The 20514-nt window shown below is 41.1% G+C and overlaps 1 protein-coding gene across 1 annotated transcript; it reads left to right on the top strand.

Moving 5' to 3' along the window:
* Positions 1-4749: 4749 nt before the first annotated feature.
* Positions 4750-19344, top strand: LOC308099549 (voltage-dependent calcium channel gamma-1 subunit-like). The gene is made up of 4 exons (XM_080448287.1): positions 4750-5392; positions 12555-12629; positions 16170-16322; positions 17580-19344. The coding sequence occupies exons 1-4, from the start codon at positions 5149-5151 to the stop codon at positions 17810-17812; spliced, it is 705 nt and encodes a 234-aa protein (XP_080304413.1). The 5' UTR covers positions 4750-5148; the 3' UTR covers positions 17813-19344.
* Positions 19345-20514: the final 1170 nt, after the last annotated feature.

Here is a 20514-nt window from a genome sequence, read left to right as displayed (position 1 = left end):
GATCAATGGCTCCTTTAGCCATAACTCTGGGGTCATCGTTTCTGCTATTGAAAGGCTGTCACAATAAGCCATAGTCGATGTAGACCTCTGTCCTCTGTGATTACAATCAATAAGCTTTAGAATTACTGGTAAGTGACACCGGTTGGATCCACATCATTAGTCTCAAGGAAGGCATTAAGGTGTTGGGAGTGTCTCTTTGAAGCCCCTGACAATTTGCACCTACATTAAACTCTATTGTGGTTGTCTCACCCCTGCCCATTCCAGTGGTCAAAGGTCAAAGTTCTAATGAGTCAGGTGTTGCTGCTCCCACTGATGCAATTATGTCAGTGTAATCATGCAACAAGGTATCAGAGTGACAGGTGGTGAGAACAACTGTATTCACTAGGACTTCATTTGGGACAGTGTATTAGGGCTGTCAAAGTTAACACGTTAAAGGGATATTTCACTTTAAAAAAAATGTGGGTCATTTTATTGTCTACTCAGGCTTTTGTGAGCCCCCCAGATAGTTTAAGTTGCTTGATTCACTATTTAGATATTTGATATTAATTTCATCTGACACGCCCCCTTCCAATACAAACCCATTGTAACTTCAAACCATGATAGTTTCATCAAATACACCCGTCCTTGGTTCTGATGACTCATACTGCCCTCCCAATACGTGAGGGGACGTGTTTTTTCAATTACTTTTTTCATTTTTTTTATACATTTTTTTTATTGTATTTTATTTTTTTCATTTTCCAAAAAAATAATAATAATAACAATGAAAAACTTTATTGAAAAAACACGTCTAAGATCTCCACGTATAAGAAGGACAATATCAGTCACCAGAACCAAGGACGGGTGTTTCCGATGAATCTAACATGGTTAAAATGGATTTTGAAGTTACAATGGGTTTGTATAGGAAGGGGATAAGGGGGCGTGTCTGATAAAATGAACATCAAATATCTAAATATTGAATCAAGCAACTTATAAAACTGTCTGGGGGGCTTACAAAGGCCTGAGTAGACGATAAAATGATCAAATTTTTTTTTAAAGTGAAATATCCCTTTAATAATGTATTAATTGCCATTAATACAAAATGTTATACATAATATATATATTTTTTGTATTAATGGCGATAAAATAATGAATTACAAATGCCAATATTATTGTCATTTGGCCTATTCCTAGTTTAGGGGACAGTTCTCTATGTCTGGACCGATCGGCATTACACTTTGCACGCATACTCCCGGGAGGCCAAGAGGGAACCTCCACCAACAAATATTTAACATCGGCCTGTTATAGTGCCACCATGAGGCCGATTTTTGCTAAACACATTTTCTTTATATTGCTCCTACAGATTTTGTCCAAACCACGTGCCAATCAGTACACATTATCAGTATAGTTATGTGATCAAGACGTATCTGTCAGATTTGTCATATTTCATTCTGATTGACTACGATTGGCTTCCAAAGTTTGAGGAAGTTTTCAGAACAGCCCTGGGTAGGAAACCCAGCCTGGCGGGGATCTACTTGTGTTTTATCCTTTTGACAGATATTTAGAAATATGTCCGTTAATTTAGTTCAGTTAGCAGAACACGCTCCAGGCCTATCCTCATTCAGAAGGTTGAGTGCAGAGGTACGTTATCTTAGGTGGGATTTATGGTGAGTTCAAGGAGACTTTTTTTTCGCAGTTTGTAAAATAGGATACACGGCTCAGTCTGAAATTGTATTGACAATGAAACAGACACTGCTCTGTGATACTGATCTGCTGTTTTTTTATTTTTTTATACATTTTTATCCCGCGATTTTTGTAACCCATTTTTTTCACCCGGTGCCAATTTCCTAAGTGATCCTGGGCGCTACACCAGCCCTACACCAGCGCTACACCAGTCCCCCACAGCCAGGGAGGCCAGGGACAAGCTCATGCATTCCTTCAATGCATGAGAGCCAACTGACCTTCTTGTCACCTGACAGGGGGGAGTTTCCCTGGTAGGACGTAGCGCGTGGAAGGAACACGTTATTCCAACCAGTTCCCTTCCCCTCCATCAGGCGCCCCGGCTGTCATGGGGGAGGCGGTATAGCGACCAGGATTACTACATGTTTTTGTGAGGGTATACCTACCCTAGGAGACACGGGGAGAACATGCAAACTCCATACAGAGTAGGCCCTTTCACCAACCACTGATCTGCTGTTTTTAACATGTCTGTAAAGCACTTTGTAACATTGTTTAGAAAAGCGCTATACAAATAAATTCATTATCATTATATCAGCACACTCTCAATTCACACTTTCATATTAATGTGTTGACAGTCTCCTTTCATCTGTGGTTTTATGTTCTCTAAATTAATTTGCGTTGTGGATAGTCTTTAATATGTGAACATATAATACCCCTTACATTTTTAAATACAGTATTTACCCTAATATGAAGTGGGAGATTACTGCGCTAAAAAAACCTATTTAGTGAAATTCTAAAATAATTCCCACAAAGTCTTTGAATATAATGTCAAATTGCAGAACATTTCATCACTATTTTCTAAGACCCCCATCACGCCCCCGTTCGAATTTCACGCCCCCCCCCCCACCCGACCCCCACCCCCACCCCCACCCACACACACACACACACACACACACACACACACACACACACACACACACTACTGGCCAACCAATTGTAGCAGTGCCTCTGTGGTGTGACGCTCTGCAGCCCTTCAACAAGTTTTCTTGAGCTGCAAGGGCTCCTCAACTTTCACTGCAAGTATGCACTCATTCACTCTGGAGAGTTTACCACCAAGGGAAGTGGGTCACAATTCTTTTAGAGAGTATCGAAGTGGGCCATGTCTTAAAAAAGATAAACAGAGAGGCACCATTGTGATTAATTGAAGGGGGCTCTGCTCCTTTTTCCCCCTATTTTCTTAGTCATTGCCAATTCCCCCTGTGTGTAGAGTCACTGTCACACTGTCAACCACTACTTGTTGATCTTGGAGAGGGTGTAGACAACCACACGTCTACTTCGACACACATAAAGTCTCCAACCGCTTATTTTCACCTGACAGTGAGGGGTTTCACTGGAAGGGCGTATGTAGGCTAATGCTCACGAAGGAACATGCTACCCCTCCCAGTTCCACTCCCTGCTGAACAGACCAATCTGTAGGAATTGCTCGTCCAGCGACAGAGATCGCCCTCCTCTGCTCGTTTGCTTAATTGATTGATGTGTGTGTGTGTGTGTGTGTGTGTGTGTGTGTTTTGCTCCATCCTCATGGATGGGACAAAACAATAACGTAAAAAAACACACACAATTCTCTTGGGGGACAGCATAGCAGTGCAGCAGCAGTACTGCAAGCAATTTATGTTGAGTCCGCACTCTGCAGTGTGCTTCCATTGAAGTGCAAACTACCATGCACTGTGACTATGAAATATTACGTCCAGCTACAAAGACAATCTAGATGAAAGCTATGTTGATTTTACCAATTAAACTTCGCTTACTGTATTAGAGTGGCTTTCTTTCTCTATTTATTTGCAAGGACAGTGGACAGTTTGATAACTGTCCCCAAATTAGCGCCTAAGGTTTCATCTGTCGTCCCAGGGCAAAGGGACAGAGAGAGATTCATTTAAGGTTTTTAAGCCTTGAGGGCAGTTGCGATAAGACCTGATTTAGATGACACAATAGTGAAAGTGGTGCACTCAGCATGTAAAGCAAGCATGCCCAGTTGTAAACAGAATGTGATCTGTGCATAGTCCGGCAGGCTTCACTAAAGGCCAATATCATTCCCTCAGGGAAAGTTGAGAGGGCTGGAGTCTGACTGCTGCACTCTATAAACATCCAGCTCCTTCCTTATAAATAGTTTAGAAAGCCAGAGCCTCGCTGAGCAGCCAGGAGACAATGGTATAGTGCAACAGAGAGAGAGCATGCAGCTACAGTACAGTACCATAGATGGATGGAGCCATCAGAAAACACATTCGATCTGACCTGCCATACGGAGTGTGAATGTGGAAAATATGGACAGCAACCACAGCCAAATGCTTAAAGCAACCATGCATAAGAGATGGGTTTACTGGAGGGAAATTGCCCTAGTTTGATAATGAGGCCTGCGAGAGGTATAGGCTGATGGTGGTGGGTGGTCCTGGGAAGAGAAAGTCAATAATTAAGCTGTACAGGTGATTTTTTCAGAGAGGAGGCAATGTGTGACATTATGACAACACAGCAGTGAGGATGAAACATAATTACAGACATTGGCAGTAGCTGAAATGGGCTGTCTTTACTGTTGATGGCGTGCGTGCATGCGTGCCTGCCGGCCTGCCTGCCTGCCTGCCTGCCTGCCTGCGTGCGTGCGTGCGTGCGTGCGTGCGTGCGTGCGTGCGTGCGTGCGTGCGTGCGTGCGTGCGTGCGTGCGTGCGTGCGTGCGTGCGTGCGTGCGTGCGTGCGTGCGTGCGTGCGTGTGCGTGTGTGTGTGTGCATGTGTGTGTGTACACATCAGCTTCTCACCACAAAGAGCACTGTGAGGAAATCAAACCGTGGGGAAAAAATAATATATGCACTGCAAAGAACTGTCTGCGTGAGTTGGTTTATTGTGGCGCTTCATGCACCCCCACCTGTGCTGTAACGTGAGAGGCGGGCGGCCCAACAACTTGACTCACTGGTCTCATTTATAGCACCCACCCCACCCGGACGTTAGACTCCCCCTGCCCCACCCCACCCTGGAGGCCGCCCACGGCAGTTAGTTGGTGTGGTCATCAACTTTCTTGATCAATCTCAACAGCTGTGGCTCTGAGCTGGCAGTTGTGCGACAGCGGGCAGGGAGAAGGGGAGTTGAAACTAGGGCATAGTAGTAGCAGCCTGGCCCCTTTCCCTTCAAACCAAACGCACAGATTTGCAGCACAGGGACAAGAAGAGAGACAACTTAAGTGGAGATAATACAGACAAAGGAGAGGCTTGCTGTGGTTGCTGAGGAGAGAAGCCCCCCTCCCTCCCTCCCTTCTCCTCACACGCTCATCTCTCCAGGACAGAATCCAGGATCCATCTACAGAGCCAACATCATCTCCTCGAGGCCTTTGAGGGTAGCCCTTGTTTTTTTCTGGAGGGGGGCTGAGTCTTTTGGGTCCTTCGTTGTTGTTTTCTTAACTCAGGAAAAGGAGCGGCTTGTAAGAGGCGCGCGAGCCTAGTGGCAGCATGCACAAACGTACCAAGATTAACATCGCCATCTTCGTGCTCCTGGTGGGCATGGCGTGCATGTTCTCGGCGGTGGTGACGGACTACTGGGCCGTGCTCAGCCCGCGGGTGGATCCCACCCAACTCAACCAGACGTGTGAGGCGGCCCACTTTGGCCTGTGGAGACTGTGCAAGAAGTACATCTACATGACCGAGGACAACTATGTGGAGGGGCGCGGTTGTGGGCCCCTGAGCCTACCTGGAGGTGAGAGATCTGACAGGATCCATTGCTGAGTCAACCATGAGGTCTTTGGTGGTCACTTGAGTGAGATTATCCTTAACAATGGCTCATATACTGTACAGTGTAGTGCTGGTGTCTCAAGGCATTGTTTTCTGACTGACAGCTAGAAAGGGCCTCACGCTTTTCAGGAGTGACCAAGGTAATGAGTGAGTCTCATCTGAAGGATGAAATACAGAGGGTTTGACTGTGTAAAACCAAAAGCTACAACGAGAGTATACGATGGTGCATTGGGGAAACCCAGCCCAGACAGAACTCGTCAGGTTTCTAAGAATAGAGCTTTTGATCGCTGGGCAGGTCATATGACCATAGCCTACAAACTTCACTCTGACTGAAGATTAAGAGAGATTTAAAGAGAGAGGCTTGGATAAAGCATATTCTAATAATGTTTGGCAGACCCACCTAAAGTAGTATACTATATAAGGGGAATCAATATACACGTGTTGGTGAATTGTAAGCTATGCAAGATGTAAATAACATCTGCTGCTTGTATAAACCCAGCAGCACACTCTCTGGCTCTGTATCCCTGCATGCTTGTCTAATGGAACAAGAGTGCATTCACATTCACACGAAACCTTGAGGATCTGGATTCTTTTCAGCATCTGAAAGCTTCTATAAAACAGCTCCAAACAATACAACATACAAATGCAACAAAATCAATTGTCGGAGCACTTTTTCAGTTATTCCATAACATACCAGTTTGGTTAGTTTCATGTAAATAATACATTTTTTCCCAAGTTCTTCTCAAAGATATTGCTTTTAGTTTTTAGTTGATATGTCAGTTTTATCGATTGAATCCCAGATCATTTAAAACCATGGTTCTCTCCCTGGAGGCTCAGCTTCATACCAGTTTCTTGTTATAGCTTTTTTGCCAGATATCTTTTTCTTCTTTGTACAGCCTTCTCAATTATCCCTACGTACATCACAGCACAGTTGTTTGGAATGACATATTCCATAATGTCGTCAACTGTTGCATTTTCATTATTCAAGAAAGGCTTTAAACGTGTTGTTTGTTTGTTTGTTAAAATAAGTGTTAAAATAGTTTTGTATTCTTATAGTAGCCATTGCTACAGACAGTGTTTGTTCAGTAACAGAGATATATCCCTGTCTCTCCAGCTCTTTAGTAAACAAAAAATGCTTTTCAGGTCAGGATACCAATTTCATCCAATCAGGAGAGAGAACACATACAAGACACAAGATAAAGACAAAAAGAATTAGCAGACAAATTTTGAACTGGGTCACTATTAAAACAGATGAATGGGATCTCTCTCCTTATTGGATGAAATTGGTGTCCCATGTGAAAATGTATTTTCTTTTTACTAAAGAACGGGAGAGATGGGGAGACCCCTGTTACTGAACAAACACTATAGCAATGATTACTATCTGCACATAGATCTTTATTTTTAACAAAATGCTTTTTGTTTTAACCAATAATCACTTACAGCGCCTTTAATTTAGTGTAGCTCCAGCAATGGGTATGGTTTGTCTACAGGTTGCCAGAGCCTCCAACATGGGTGGCTCTTTAGCTATATGCTTTAAATCTGGTATGTTATAAAGAACCTAATTCGGCTGTCAAAACAAACATAGGCTACTCATGAGTTACACTGTGTTATATATGTTATACCACTCTCATCTTTTTTTTTAAATAAGCTCTGATTCCCATTTGTTTTTATGTATAGTGTTGAGCTTCCTCTACTCTCTCCTAATGCTTTGTAGAAATTCTATTGTTTATAACAGATTCCGTTATTACTTTATCATCGTACTGAAGATTATTCTTCCTGGGGTCCACACAAAAGACAAGACATGAACAAAAAGACAATAACAACAAAGGAAAATATCAAGTGGTTAAAACAAAGGAAAGGTTGAGATGATGGTCTTCCTTGGTGATATGCATCCACTATAATTTAAATTTTACTATTCAAGATCTGTGTTGGTGTCAGTTTTCACCTCTTTCATAAAAGAATCCAGAATTTTTAAGTATCTAAAGATACTTTAAATTCTCTCTCTCTCTCTCTCTCTCTCTCTCTCTCTCTCTCTCTCTCTCTCTCTCTCTCTCTCTCTCTCTCTCTCTCTCTCGCTGTAGATTATATTTCCCAATGATCTTTTTAAAGATTTTACCCTAGGATACATTGCAGATGTTTCAAAAGCAATGCATACAAGGATATTATAACTATAGTGTTGATGGAGTGTTTCCTTTCTAACCCCGCCCTTAAGCATCAGAGCAACAAGCAACAAGCAAGCACAACATAACATCCCCTGATGCGGGAGATAGATTGAGTTCGCCAAACATGTTTACTGTGACCCAGAACTTCAATCTAAAATAGTCCTCATGGAGCTTGAAGTTGTGCTGAATACACATCTTACGTAAGTTGTGTTAAATCACAACTGTTGGCCCTAAGAAGATGTAACGTTGTTGTGAAATCCTTGAAACAAACTCCATAGTAAACTCCATGCTATACCGTAGACAAAAACTGTTGCTGTTGACCTCGGAACTTAAGTCATCTTGTGAAAGAAAACAGTAAAAGAGTTTAAATCTCAATCAGTCCCAATCCTTTGAGCTTGTTATTTATTCGCCTAAGACACAGATTTTAAATGATTGTTGTGCTGCCATACCAGCCTTTGTATGCAATGTATGACCTTGATAGATGCTTTTGCCAAGGTAGGAACTCCAACTCCAGTGCACTAGATGCTTCACTGGAGTCCAGTGATCATCACGCCCACTACCCTCATCTGTAGTAGGATAGCATATACCCTTGCATCTTAGCAAAGCTGCTAACTTTTGATCCCTAACAGCTTGGCTGTCACAATCCCGCGTTGTGTCAACTCATGACAAAACCCAGATAATGAGAGTTAAACAACATGAGTTGATTCCATAAACTTCAGTGATGAGTATGTGCTTTGACAACCTATAGGTTGATAGGTAGGTCTATGCAATGAAAAAACAACAACAGTGGACAGTCTTATGCCCTGACACATACAGTAACGTAGTTACAGAACATAGTGTAGTCACTTAAGATCTTTCTCTATCCAGCCTGCACCCCCCATGCACCCCCCACCCCCTCCCCATGCTCTTATCTTGTGGTCTGTCATTGTATTTAACTTTCTGCTGTTTTGTAATGTTTTTGCAATGATGTTTATTTTTTATGTTGTTTTTATCATGCTGTACAGCACAGGTCAACCTGGTTGTTTTTAAACGTGCTTTATAAATAAAATTGACTTGACTTGACTTGACTTGAGCTACAGAGCTGTCAGAGTCAGGTTATTGGGTATAATTGCTGCCATGACAGCCATAGTGTGCAGGGACTGCAGTCACAGACGTGAAAACCAATATCTGTGATTTTTATCTTTTTCTTTTCTGGTGTGCACAGTGTTCAGCAGACCACCGACAGGGGATAAATATAGGCTGTGTAAATACCCAGCTGTCTTGGGTGGAAGCCGCAGGGGGAGTCAAGTGTGTCCACAAGCCCTGCAACCCTGAGTGACAAGGACACTTGCGAGAGCCAAGCATAGCTCTCGATCCCCTTGTGTACCGGAAAGCCGCTCCCACGAGACTAACCCCTAAACCTGCACCTCCGGGTGGCCGATAGCCTTTCAAATAATTTCAACACTCTCTGGGAGGGGCCGAAGGCACGACGCGAGTGAAAAGCACCGTCGAGATTTGGCTTAGTTCCATCGTAACTGTGGCAACATACCAGTACAGGGATGGGCACTGACTGAGGTGGTGCAAGCAATGTCTGGTTAATGCTTAAACACTGAAATGGTTTTCCATACAGAATGATTGCATGGTTGGATTGACCATTTAAAGCGCTGGTTTGCCTTATTTGGACACACTGTGTGACCTATAGTCCCTTTAAATTTAGTTGTGTGCAATCATGTTGGTTCTGATGGATTTAAACATGAGGCAAATCCCAAGGGCATTTATGACCAGGCTCATGTTCAGATGCTGGCATGCCACACGTCTGCTATATAAGTGTTAAATAGCTGATAGTATGCTGATAGTACTCATTGCTATAGAGGGTTTGTTCAGTAACGTGAAACTCTCTCCAGCTCTTCATTAAACAGAAAATGCATTTTCAGGTCGGTATACCAATTTTATCCAATCAGTAGAGAGAACTCACACAGGATACAGATGGAAGTGATGACACAAATAAATGAGCATTCATTTCTTGGATTGGATTCCAAGAAATAAAATGTAAACTGATAAATGATACTCTGGCTGAAACTGGCAACCCACCTGAAATTTTATTTTCTGTTGACTAAAAAGCTGGAGAGGAGGGGAGACCCATGTTACTGAACAAACACTCTATAGCAATGATTACTATCAGAACATAGCGCTTTAATATAACAAATAACTTAAAAGATCAATACCTTTAAGTATTTTTCAAAAGCATGTACTCTTGAATACTGAAGTATTTTTAAAAGCAAGTACTCCAGTGCTTTAACTCAAGTAACTATTTGACGGAGCAACTTTCACCTGTGGTGGAGTACTGGGGTTGAGTACTTGTCCACCACTGCATGTGTGAGTACGCACGTGCGTGCACGCACACATCGTCTCACACACACACACACACAACAGGTGTGACCCAATATAGGCGACATATTATGCTGTGGAGGTCTCTACACACCAAACTCAGCTCTCAGGCTTGATTAAATAAGATGACAGTTAACGTGCAAGCACTGAGGTGACAATGACAGTGTCACTTCATTGCTAGCACGTTAAGTGTGCAGGGCAGCTGATGGTGTCCTAGTCTGATGTCTGGGGATAAAGGATAGCTCTATTAAAAGGTACAAGTGGTTTCCACAAAGCTTGGCCCCAATCACTGCAGGGTAATGTCGAATACTGCCGTGTGTGTGTGTGTGTGTGTGTGTGTGTGTGTGTGTGTGTGTGTGTGTGTGTGTGTGTGTGTGTGTGTGTGTGTGTGTGTGTGTGTGTGTGTGTGTGTGTGTGTGTGTGTGTGTGTGTGCGTGTGTGCGTGCGTGCGTGCGTGCATGTATGTATGTATGTATGTATGTATGTGTGTGTATGTATGTATGTGCGCGTGCGCGTGCGCGCGTGCGCGCGTGCGTGTGTGTCATACAGCAGGCCACATTTTTGGGATGTTTTTTTTACATGAAACTAGTTGAATGGAGACATTGTGTCTAATTGGGGACTACATTGATTTTACGGCAGCTAGCTTAAGGGCTAAGGGTTAGATTGATTCTGATTATGTTTAGGGTAAGGGTATATTAAAAGAATGTCAATGAAGTTGATGCAATGTCCCTAAAATGTTCCATTTTGTGTCATTTGTGTTTGTGTTGTTAATAAGCACTGTTATATAAATGTGGGAACCAATCATTTGTCAGCATTCAAGAGTAAGCTTGAGTGTGGTACATTATGTTGTTACCTAAGAATGAATCCCAAGTAAGAAAACATTGGTGAATGTCAGAATCTTGTCAGAATCATGAAAACTGCATAAGTGGGGCTTAAGAAGAAATTTGTTCTTAAAAATGGTTGGTGAATGAGGCCCATTGTCAGTGTGAAAAGCAGTTGAGCCTGTTGCTTAGTAACAACTTTTTTTTTCAATTTCCAGGCTGTCCTCATTCATAAAAACATCCTCTCTCCATGTGCGTCCGGCAGAGTAGAAGCTCCAACAGTTAATGCAAAAGATGTTTTTACCTTTTTTGAACTAGTTCTTTCCTAATACAGTTGTTTCTGTTTTCTGTAAAGCGACTTTGAGTATCTAGAAAAGCGCTATATAAATTGTATATAATGTATGTATTAATATGCCTCTACATCATGTGCATCTAATTGAGCCTTCCATGGAATAATTCAGAAACATTATAACAAAACATGTCACAAATGTGCCACCTACTGTACATACATGTAAGATACATTGTATTGCCTTAAAAGGGCAACCCTTGTAATACATTGCTATGGGTTCTTGGGAAAACGACTATTATCCCAGCATGGACCATCATGCTCTGACTAGCACAGATGTGATACTCAGATGTGTACTTCCACATGAAAGCATCTTGAGGCATGTGCCATGCTGAGAGGGATTAACATGTATGTAATGTATTTATGTATGTATGATGTATGTACATACACGTATGTATGTATGTATGTATGTATGTGAGAAGTCCTGGTGGAATAAAGCCAAATCCCTGAGTATGACGATCAAGTTTCACAGGGAGGACCTTTATGTTTTTTCCATGAAGCGTAGTTCCAGATTTGTTTATGCAATACTCAATTCTCTGTTCATCAAACCAGTAAACTTGCTACAGTATGCTATGTGTGCTATTTATTTCAAACCCCCATCTGCAAGCACACAAGATAAGTGAAATGCTTTGATGGGAATCCCAAGTTCCAAACCCCTCTCCACACCGGTGAAACATGTCTTCATATGGTACTTCGGGCGTGCCATCAAAGAGTAGTGTGACCCCTGCACCACACAACCTCACTGTGTGATCCCATAAACCAGGACGGCTTTGCTTGGGTCTATAGACAAATACCAAAGGTTTAGCACTTTATGCATTGAACAAAGTCATTGAGATGCCTGCCATTACCACGGTACTGTACCTCTGCAATTAAAGACAGACCAGGATCCAGTGGCACAAATGTTAGCAGTAACATTATCTTAAGTCATTTGGCGTGCAGGGGGGAGCAAGTATCAGAAACAGAAAACTTTAGAAAAAGCGTAGAAACACTTCATAGCCATGAGTTTCATATGCAGAATTAGCTTTGGCAGACAACCCAGCATTAAACGATTAACACTGGACATCAGGGACATTCAAGAATCACATATAAAGCAACGGCAGAAGATGCATTGACAAAGTAGGCTATAGATAAACTAATACAAGTAAGAAAACATTGGTGAATGTCTGAATCGTCATGAAAACTGTGTTTTGTTGTGTGGGTGTTACGAAGACATTTCGTCTTAAGAATGTTTTGTAATTGTAATAATGTGTATAATACTGTAGACATTTATTGAATACATATTGTATATCAATGTGATCAACTGCACATTGTTATGTGACTTTAATGATTTTGAGCTGCATTACTGCCACACAGCAGCGTGATGAATGGAATTACGCAGAATGATGTGTCCAAGAACTATTGAACTAACCCACATTCTCTCTTGTTTCACAGAGGAGAACTGTACTTACTTCGCGCACTTCACTCCTGGACAAGATAGTGAGATTTTGGATTATAAGACACAAAAAGGTATGGATCGTTTTACATTTAATCTATATCCAAACATTGGTCTTATTGGTTTTTATTGTTTTTTAGCAGAGCAGCAGCAGCCTATTGTTTGCATCACAGAAGGATGGATGGATATAAATCAATACACACATTATTTTGTTCAAAACAATGCAGGCCTGTTATATGAGACACCAATGTGAAATACATTGTCTTTGTAATGGATTTATAAATAGGCCAATAGACTTATTAGGGTAACCTCTTCATGTTTATCCATGGACAGTGGAGTAATGTCTCTTATTTCCTTGTTTAGAATCAATCTACCAGAATAGATTGCAGCATGACATATAACATAAATTATTCCACATTTAAAGAGAAAATGGTCTGCTGATAATTTGTGTAAACCTAAAGACATATTGTTTAAGTAAGAGTAGCTATATGTCAAAACCGTATGTCACACAATCCTTAGCCAACAGACAAAGATCTCCCCAGACACAGCTGAGGTCAGTCACACAACTGGTCTGGTTTATTGTCGTGAGTTTTTTCTTTTTCTTTTTTTTTTCAACTGAACAGTTCACTATTATGGCAAAAAAAACAAAAAAACATTTTGATTTATTTTGGAAAGATTTCTGCCTGAAGATATTCAAATCTGGGATAAGTTCGAGGAGGGATTAATATACTAGGTCAAGTGTGTAAAATTACATGTTTCTTTGTTTTCTTTTTAATCCCCATTCCTTCCATTCTTACTATCCATGGTGTATTTATCCATTCTTCCATCCTTACTTATTTTACAATCTTTAAACCCTTCTTGCATCAGTTTCTCCATCCTCCATTCACCTAGAACAAGAAACAGATCCAGCAGTACAACAGTAACCGGCTATACAGTTATCTCTCCTGGTGACACAGTTTTTGTCGTTATTTTAGTATTTTAGTTTAGGATCTAGATTATAATCCAGTCTCTCTTATGTAGAGAGACTGGAAGCACATAGCACATGGGTCTCTAGTCAGAGAAGTAGGGACAATATTGATTATGTGGTTGATCCAATACTGGCACAAAGATGTGTCAACTATTGACATGCAAGATACAAGAACACCAGGAACGCAAATTGACTTCAGCACAAAACAGTGCCGAGACATACAATACAGTAGCCAACACACATCTCGACCTCCTGTTATGTATCAACCCCCAGTCCTCTCTCCTCCTTACATGTTCTTCCCAGTGACCCAGCTGGAATGCTGGACCCTTTACATGCATGGTCTATGACAGGCAGCTTCTATATACTGTGCATTAGGCCGAGCACATGTAGAGTTTACTGTCATACCCAATTATTAGGGTGTACATGTGAATAGTACATGTGAATAGATGCATATACAGGCTACACGCTACAGAGCAAACTATGAGATATTTAAGCATATGCGGGCGGACGACAACCCCCCTGCATCCAGAAGGCAGCATACAAACACAGACAACCTTATGGCTAGCTCCCAAGGCACGCTGTACAGTAAATTGCTGGATTTACTGCAGTCCCCACCAACATGTAGCGTTGTTCACTCTTGAGTGAGCAATTTGGCTATAACATGAAGGCAAGGCATAGCCGTAAGGATGAAAGAACACATTTCAATGGCGGAACCATTCAAGCAGTCAGCGTACAGCTATGCTTGGTAATGCCACTGCGAGTTCACTAAAAGGATGCTTGAAAATAATACGGCAACTTATTGTTGGCACCAAGTTATAAAAGATAATGAGGACGTGCTAGATTTGTAACTGATCCACAACTTTTGGTTTGGCCAAGGGGTTTCCCACCATCTAACCATGCATGAATTTCTACACTGATCTTGATGTTGAGAAACTTTGGGGTTTTGTCCCCGGGGTGTAAAAAATAAACATGCTCTTCAGGCAACTAATCTCTCAATTTGCACTCTGTCGGAAAGTGCAGGTTTCTGTTGCCCATCCTCGCCCTGCCAGCAAATGATGGCCTTCCCCAGGGGAGTGCCTGCCTGTCTCAGCTGGCCCTGGGCATGGTTCCAAAAGCGAGCGTGCTGCACATCAAAGACTAGCCTCCTACTCCTCATCAGAGCATTTAACTAGAACCGGGAGGGCTGGCTTTAAGCCAATGGGAATTTAAGAAAAAAGTATCCTCCTGTCCACTGCCATTATAAAACATAATGATGCAAGATTAAGCGGAGACATCGGCTATAGAAAGCTTGTAAATAAAAAATGTGCACGTACAAGGCGCTGTGTCTTGCACCATAATGTCTATATCCAGTGGTGGAAAGTAACTAAGTACGTTTACTCAAGTACTGTACTTAAGGACGATTTTGAGGTATTTTCACTTTACTGGAGTATTTCCAGTTTTCAGTACTTTTACTTCTACTCCACTACACCTCAGAGGCAAATATTGTACTTTTACTCCACTACAATTATTTGAAAACTTTAGTTACTAGTTACTTTGCAGATATCAATTATTATATTATAAAACATACATTAACCTCTTTAGCCCTATTTTATACATAGGCTATTTGAAAATAGCCGATCTACAAGCTCACAACACGTCGCATCGAGATGTGTTGTGAGCTTGTAGATCTGCTATTTTCAAACATTTTAGTGCTTTTACTTTTGGTACTTTAAGTATATTTTGATACCAATACTTTTGTACTTTTACTCAAGTAACATTCTGAACACAGGCCTTTTACTTGTAACAGAGTATTTTTGTATTGTGGTATTGCTACTTTTACTTAAGTAAGATATCCGAGTACTTCTTCCACCACTGTCTATATCATGAACAGTAGGCCTACGGTATATACCAGTTGCTATGCTCATGCACCTTATGTCTAACCTCATGTACTGTACATACTCTATGGACGGATGGATATGCGATATGCAAAATGTAGATACCTTTGTTTTTGATTCTTTCTTTTTCCCTTGCTCCCCCTGCCCCAGACCTACAGTACAGACCATGTTCTTAGAATCGTGTTATCTATTCAATGGTGACGTTATTCAAACACCACCAGACTGTCACTGAAGGTCACTGACTGCACACATGGTTTAATTCCATAAACAGAGATTCAAACTTTTGTTATATATTATGTGCTTTAATGTCAAAAGCCATACTGTAATTTATCGAGAGATAGAACAACAACAACAACAACAACACATGATAATAATACATATACTGTATCTTCTATGCTGATATCTTCCACTATCAGTGACTGTGCGCAGAGACAGATGGTGTTTAGCCATAGTGGCTATCTTTTATAGTGTAGGCTACTTAGAATTTTAGATTCAAGAAAAGTTTTTATTTTGTTTTGTTATAATGCTCATACAAGTGTGTGCAGTGGAATGTTGGAGTGCCAGACTCAGACACTTATGTGAAAATTAAAAAACCCACAAAGAATCCTGACACAATTACTATACTGCTGTAGTCTGATGTGGTTTACCAATAGCAAAAGTTAATGTTTACATGTCTTTGGATCATGAAGAAAATTAATAAGAGAAATTATGTCATCAATTTAAGATTATTACTTACTTATTATCCACCCTGTCTCTTTCTTGTTTCTCTTCAGAGTACAACATCTCTGCTGCTGCCATCTCCATCTTCAGTTTGTTCTTCATGTTTTTGGGCATTCTGTCTGTATTTTGCTCATGCACCAGCAACAAGAAAGGCAAAGGAAGGGACTACCTACTCAAACCTGCTGGCATGTTTTTTGCATTTGCAGGTGAACAAACACACACGCATCTACGCACGCACCCACCCACACACGCGCACACACACGTACGCCTGACTACAGTATGAATTCTTGAAGCAGTTTGTTACATTTCAATTAGCTGCAGACAGTTGAGTGTTAAAGGACCACTTCAACCATTTTCAACCGTATCTTTGGTCCTCCCTTGCTCATTATACGATGGCACAACTTCCGCTTACTTGGTGTCTCACTGCTAGACTATGGACAGTTCAGAAACCTGCCTGCCTACCAGTGACATCAATGTTTGGGATTCCAAGCTAATAGCAACGGCAGCCTTTCTTTTCCTGGAAAGTTAGCATGCTGAAATAGAAGCCATTGTTCTGGCATTAATAAACAAATGTAAAAAAAAACAAAAATATAATCTTGTTTTATAATGACCTACCTGCCTACCGATGATGTTACTGGTAGGCAGGTTTCTGAACTGTCCACAGCCCTCCTCTGAGACACGGAAATGGTACCATTTTATAATGAGCATTAGAGAGGATACGAAGATAGGTTGAAAATGGGCGAAGTGGTCCTTTAAGTAAAGTAAAGTAAGTTCTTGGAAGATCTTTACATGTTAAGTAAAGTAAGGTCTTGGAAGATCTTTATATATTAAAGACCTTTACATGTTAAATAAAGTATAAGGTCATGGAAAGTGCAACACAGGTCAGAGATAACATTCTATTTCATGGCATTGATTTTAGAAGTATGACTGCATGTTCAAATTTATGAAATGCCCTGTGCAGACAATATCGGGTCTTAACCAGTTAACTCGTATGCCAATGCCCGTTGGGAATGATACCCGTTGGGAATGATACCTGTTGGGAATGATACCTGTTGGGAATGATGGTTATGCAATACCCGTTGTACAGAGTACAGCCAGTCTATGACGTCATACTGATGACATCAGGGATACAGACAGACAGACAGACAGACAGACAGGGTCCTTGGCAGTTGGAAACATGACAGGTTTGAAGTCAATCGGTCAGACGATACTCAAGCTATGCTTGGGACAGGCAGACAGACTGACACACAGATTATGTGCATTCATAGATGTGGTTTATACGCTAAACAGATGTTTAAAGAAAGATTCTACAAAACAGAAATCAATTTCAAATGGAAAAAATATGGGCTTTCGACAAGAACAGCATGACATGTCCACTGATTCTGACTCATTTTACCTTGCGAAATAAATGTTCAAGCACGACCTGCAGGTATCACTTCTCAATTTTCCCCTCCTAATTTCAGGTCTCTGTGCATTCGTCTCGCTGGAGGTCATGCGGCAGTCGGTCGCGCGCATGATTGACAGTAAGGACACCATCTGGATCGAGTATGCATACTCCTGGTCCTTCGCTTGTGCCTGTTCTGGCTTTGTCCTCCTCTTCCTCGCTGGCATCGCCTTGGTCATCGTCTCCATGCCGCAGATGCCCCGCAACCCCTGGGAGACCTGCATGGATGCTGAGCCAGAGCAAATGGAGTGACGAAGGCACAGAGAGACGAAGATGACAGGAGGGATCAAGGATGCTGGGGAGGACAACGAGTGTGAGAGTGACTGGCTTTTATCACAGATATCCAATTCAACATGAGAGCAAGTGATTAGCAAAAATACGGAGTGTTCATTTCATTCTGAAAGAATGAAATGAAGACTCCAGATTTTGCTGTGTAGGGTCAAGGTAGAGGAAACCCCAACTGGTGTGAATGGACCAGAATCGTGCCGGGAAGTTCACCACCCTTACTGAGCAAACACAACCATCATGTGTTTGGAGTTTCCTATTTTAATCTCATCCTGTATGTTGTATACTATAGCCTACGTTTTGTATGGAGCTCAAATCGGTTATCTAAGAAAGTATTTACATACCCTATTGTCTTTTTGTTTTGTTGATCAGGGTGCCAAATGGATAGGTTTTGCAAATGCAATGTCGTGTCTTAGATATCATACATTCACTCAATCACAGTAAAGTAATGGGAAGTCAGTAGTACCATTTTCAGATTTTCAAATTACCTGAATTTTATGTAGCAAATTCCACCCATTTGGTGCTCCAATCAGGATAAAACAGACAAATTGACCCAGGGTTGCTGTCATCTGCAGGGCAGGAAATAACATTAACAATGAATAACAATAATATTGACACAAACAGTACAAACTTCACATTTTGAAATGTAATTAATAGAATAGTGAACATGTTCAGATAGCTTGAGTTTATGCACTGTTTTGTATGCTTGTACATAAATGTATTCTCTGACTGAAGTGCTCCTGCAGTCTTCAGCCAACTGCTAGAAATGGAAATATACATTTTAGAAATCCTACGGAGGGTGGCTTTAACAGAATCACTTATTTAGTCATTTCTAACAGATAGGTAGATTGTTACTGAAGTTCTTTCATTAAACAATTACAAAACCATTTTGACTTTCATACAGATCACACCTTCAAATGTATTCCTCTCACGGACACGTAAGACCACACTTGAATGCCAAATCAAATTGAGAGGTTCATGAGAAAAAGCCTGCATGATGAGTCTAGTGGGAGTGATTGCACACTAGCAGGGGGTGTGTGTGCGCGCATGAATGCTAAACACCCAGACAGACATTCTGAAAGGGTTCAGTTCTAGCAGGTGCACACACAATGTCTCAGACTTGTTTCTTTCACTTGTCAACAGCTACCAGTCGCAAGGGAAACCACAGTCATACAGAAATATCTGTAGATTTTTTTGGGGAGACTGAAACCTTTAAGTTGCCCACTGGTGTCTGCTATAATCTCCCATCGCACACCTTCAGGGTACCATAATTATTATTTACTTCTTGCGGTCAAAAACTCTAGCCTAATAGCCAAGACCTACAGTATGGTAGACTTACCAAAAAAAAGGTTTAAAAAATGAAAAATGAAGAAAAAAAAGTGCATTTTCATGTTAAGAACAATACTGCTTTTCTATTTCTTATCCTTAGGAATTCTATATACTTTTTTGTATTATTAATCAGAGATGTACAATGCTTTTGAATATAACTATAGCTTGGATATTGTTTTGATGCCACTGTCTGATGTTGGCCTGCATAGATGGGCTGCTGAAGTAGTTGGCAAAACAATTGCTCTCTAATATTCTGACCTCTTTGGATTTGGTGTGTAATACAAAGTAGCAATACAACAATGTAGAATTTGAGGACACTACACTGTATGTTATGGCAAATTCTTTGTAATTAAAAACAATGTTTTGGAAAACTTGTTTTCAACATGTCTTCTTGAATTCTCAAACTTTTCTACACAGCACAAAAAAAGGGATTTATATTTGATATGGTTTCATGTGCCAGACATTGTTGAGCTGAGTGAGATTCTACAGTATTTATTTACTGAGGCTGTTTAAAGTAGTGACATGTGTAATTAATATTGTGAATGGATCCTGGTTGTGGGAATGTCTTTAAAGGAATCTCAAGGTGTGGGGTTTTATGATACTGTAGGTGTCACAGTCAATGGTTCTAGGTTGTGTGCCAGCCCCATCATGCATCATTCACTTTGATGAATAACACTTCAAAGTATTGTGTTAAAGCCAAACTGCTTTAATCCCTGCTGTGTGAAAATGATTTCAGTACACAAACGTATAACATTATTAAACTACCTGTTAAACAAAGTTTGATTATTATACGGTTCTATTCCCCCCAAACAGAGTCCTGAGAATGCTTTTGGTGTGAGACTTATTGGTGTTGCCACTCCTTGGACAGAGCCATTATGTTTCCAACACTAACAGGGCGATTTGAAATAGAATGCGGTGAGAGGATTGAAACACTTTTAGGGACAGAGAGTTAAACCAAGAACCAGGTACACACCTGAGAAGGTGACCGTCCTCCTCCTACCAAGTGGTGTATGAAGGACATAAGAATTATTGTCCACATCATTTACACCGACTCAAACTTCTTGAACAGAACTGCAGGCACCAGCTTCTAATTTCTTTGGAGTTGAGTAGACCATAATATATTTTGCGGTCATTTTGTTATAGCAAGCTAAAACAATGGTCTGATTCTCCAGGCATTCAAAGAAAAAAAAAAGAACGCACATCCTCCGTCTCTTGGTGCTGATCCAAACTGTGAGAACAGAATCATGAAAACAAAGCGGGGGCTCGCAACTCACTTTTGAATGCTCCAAGTTTTTTATTTGCGACAAACAATGATTCTCCAGGCACCCACTTAACCTACC

Source organism: Gymnoscopelus braueri (genome assembly GCF_963280865.1).
Source record: "Gymnoscopelus braueri genome assembly, chromosome: 2".
Lineage (NCBI taxonomy): Eukaryota > Metazoa > Chordata > Actinopteri > Myctophiformes > Myctophidae > Gymnoscopelus > Gymnoscopelus braueri.
Note: the sequence above shows the minus strand (reverse complement) of the source record. Positions and strands in the feature narration are given on the sequence as shown.